Genomic DNA, 3,234 nt, shown 5'->3' with positions numbered 1-3,234 from the left:
TTTGCACTGGTTAGTCTGAGGTCTAAATGGGAAATGCATGCTATGTTCAGCTACAAATAGTGTTTACATATATATACACAACAGGCCACTTTCACAAAGATTAAAGCAATGATCTCGTTCGAACTTTGTCTACTGAGGTAAAACCCAACAACTCGTACTGTCTTATTCGATGACTCTTCATCACACGTCATCGGCGTGGTCCTTCTTCAAGGGCAAGCAAATGGAGACCTCCGAGTGGTCATTTCTGCGCCAACGTCACAAAATCTGACTTCGCAGCAATATGCGCAAATTGAAAACGAGTGTTTGGCACTGACGTGGGCTAGCGAAAGGTTTGACGAGCATTTAGGCGTTTGCATTTTGTGCTACTAACATACCATAGACCATTGGTGCCAGTGCTGGGAAAACAAAACCCAGACAAGTTCCACTCCTAGTGTATTCGGCTCATGCATTACTTCTTTACGGTTGAAACTGCCCGCTGCAGACAGTTCCATGAAACGTATTGCTCAAGAAATGAAGCGCGACCCAGAATCTGCCACTCTTATGCAATATTGCAAAAAGGCGACTGCGAGACAAGCCACAAGTGTTTGTACAACATTCAGCACTACTACACTTATGGAGGAATGATCTCCGCGATACTCTGCTGAAAGGTCGTCTTATTCGAAGCGACATTATGTCTACTATACACGGGCAGGATCAGGGAATCCTGCAATGCCGAGCCCAAACTCAAGAAGCAGCTTAAGGGCCGAATTAAGCACCATCATTGCCAAAGAGGTTGTAGCGCCCTCCCTTGAGCGCGCCTAGAACTCGTATAGCGCGCGCCCGCATGAGAAGAAAATAAAGACGCCGCCTGGTCGTGGCACGTGAAGCCACGGCTCGCGGTTCCTTTCCGGTGTCGATTCAGGTCAGCTGTCTTTCTCTTTCGCTCCTGAGGCATAAGCCTACAAGTGGTGATCTAGGACGAACACAATGACTGATGCTCCCGAACCCTCCACAAAACAGGATTCACGTCCGCAGGATGTCTCGTCGCTGCAGCTTCGCCTCCCACCCTTCTGGCCCCAGAACCCGCAAGTTTGGTTTCACCAGATCGAGGCGCAATTCTGCCTCTATCGCTTCACTTCAGAAACTGTACGCTACTGCTCCGTCGCCTCAGTACTTCCTCCTGATGTTGCCAGTGAGCTCTCGGACGTTCTCTCCGCCTCCACAGGCGCTACACCATATCAGGTGCTGGAGAGATTCATTGCCTCGGAACGCACCCGCCTCCAGCAGCTCTTTAACGAGGAAGACCTTGGCGACCGGCGCCCCTCCCACCTGCTGTGCCGGATACGACAGCTTCTCGGGGAGCGCGACGTCCCCACCCACTCAGCGTTGCTTCGAGAGCTTTTATCCAACGCCTTCCTCAGCCCATCCGCCTTGTCCTCGCGGCGGCCGGCGTCGTCACCCTGGACCGCCTGGCGGACATCGCCAATTAGGTTCATGAGGCTACCTCCCCGTCCGTCACTGCTGCCTTACCGCCTACACACCCGGCGATTTAACGCCTTGAGGCCCGCATCGATGAGCTCGCCACCTCAATCGCTGCACTCCGGAGCACCCCACAAGGGAAGCGTTCACCACGTCTCGGCCATCGCGCTCTTATGCGCACACGTCAAGCGCGGAGTCCCAGCCATCCGCCTCTCTGCTGGTAGCACCAGCGTTTCCGGCACCGAGCACGAGGTGCCAACCTCTCTGTTCGTGACCGCGAAACGCCTGCCGAGATCATTGAAGGTGGCTTGTCGTTCCAGCTGCCTTTTTGTGGTAATCGACAAGTTCTCCGGCGCACAGTTTCTTATAGACACGAGCGCGGAAGTCAGCGTGGTTCCCCCGACTAAGGCTGATCGTTTCAGGTAATCAGGGAAGTTGCTTCGTGCTGCACTCTAAAAACTAAGGAGGGTATCGCAGGAGTGAAGCAGCCGATTTACTCTTCACAGTGTTGTTTTACTCTCGCAAAATGTCGAGTGGAATGAAACGCATTGTTCATTCCGTCACCAAGGAGAGAGTGAAATGTGCTTTTCACTCTGCCCTTCAGAGAGAGAGAGAGAGTAGTATGCCCGTTGTACCTTGCGGCAATAGAGAAAAAGACATAGCGTAATCTTCTGCTTCAACTGTAGGAGGCTGGCCCCGAACATGGCGATGTATCATTCACGCACGCTGAGCAAATGACACAGCGTTTCGCTTCTAAGAGAACATGCGGCCACAGTTCAAAGGAACGCAGAGCGAGCGCTCTACTTTTTCACTCGGAGTTGCTCCAGCGAGCGGAGTTGCTCCAGCGTCCAGCGAGCTGCAACGAAGGCCATGCAAGGGAGATCGTGTGTCAGCCATCTCGCGTCGCCGCGAAAACACGACAGTCGTTCGTCATTCGTTGCATATAACAACAAATCCTCCACGGTAAGTGGATTCTAACTTAGGTGCACATTTTGCGTAGATGGCATGCTATCGCCAGGAAGTCGTCGCGGTGCTTAGCAGACGTGCTGTGCCTCTCGACACAGCACGCCTGCCTCTCGAGGCAAGCGTGCTGTGCCTCTCGATGTCATTCGAAAAAGCCAGTCGTCGCGATAACTGCATGTGATTTTATCAGTTGCCGCTATCCGTAAGAGCTCCGAAAATCGCAAACGCTGCCAGAACCATGTATGTTCAATAAAACGCGAAGCGAGAGGACGCTTAATGGTTTGTTCACCAGCCCATGATTCCGAGCCTATGCGGAGCATGCTTAGCGTGTGTTTTGTGTGTTTGAATTTATTCAGTTTGGCATTCTACTGTGTACGGAACGATGTTGAAATAGGGAGCCACATGACAAAAGGCGTCATTTTGCTGGCGGCATGCTTCCGTTATAAATAAGCCGCGCGCTTTAAGGTGTCTCGCCCATCAGTAATCTGCGACCACTCAAGTTACGTGCAGCACCAGTGCTAGCTAGAAACTTTGCCGCAGTCATTTAGCTGCATGCTACAAGAGGTCAGGTGGGCTCGTTATCTTGAACTTGCTGACAACGCATGAGGAAGCAATATTTTATGCTGAATAAAGTATAAACCCCATATAAGCGATCTTGCGCGCGGCTGCTACAAGCGATGCGATGGAGATGGCTGTCGCGTTCGCTCGTCGCCTACCAGTTGTACTCCGTTCGAGCAACGATTTTGAGTGACGCCTCCCCGGTGTTGCCGGTATGAGGGCTGCAAATACGCGTCGAAACTAGCGTGACGCGTG

The 3,234-nt window shown here is 52.3% G+C and overlaps 1 protein-coding gene across 1 annotated transcript; it reads left to right on the top strand.

Moving 5' to 3' along the window:
• Positions 1-966: 966 nt before the first annotated feature.
• LOC135904857 (uncharacterized) lies at positions 967-1,884 on the top strand. The gene has a single exon (XM_065435840.1). The coding sequence runs from the start codon at positions 967-969 to the stop codon at positions 1,882-1,884; it is 918 nt and encodes a 305-aa protein (XP_065291912.1).
• Positions 1,885-3,234: the final 1,350 nt, after the last annotated feature.

Source organism: Dermacentor albipictus, chromosome 1 (assembly GCF_038994185.2).
Source record: "Dermacentor albipictus isolate Rhodes 1998 colony chromosome 1, USDA_Dalb.pri_finalv2, whole genome shotgun sequence".
Classification (NCBI taxonomy): domain Eukaryota; kingdom Metazoa; phylum Arthropoda; class Arachnida; order Ixodida; family Ixodidae; genus Dermacentor; species Dermacentor albipictus.
Note: the sequence above shows the minus strand (reverse complement) of the source record. Positions and strands in the feature narration are given on the sequence as shown.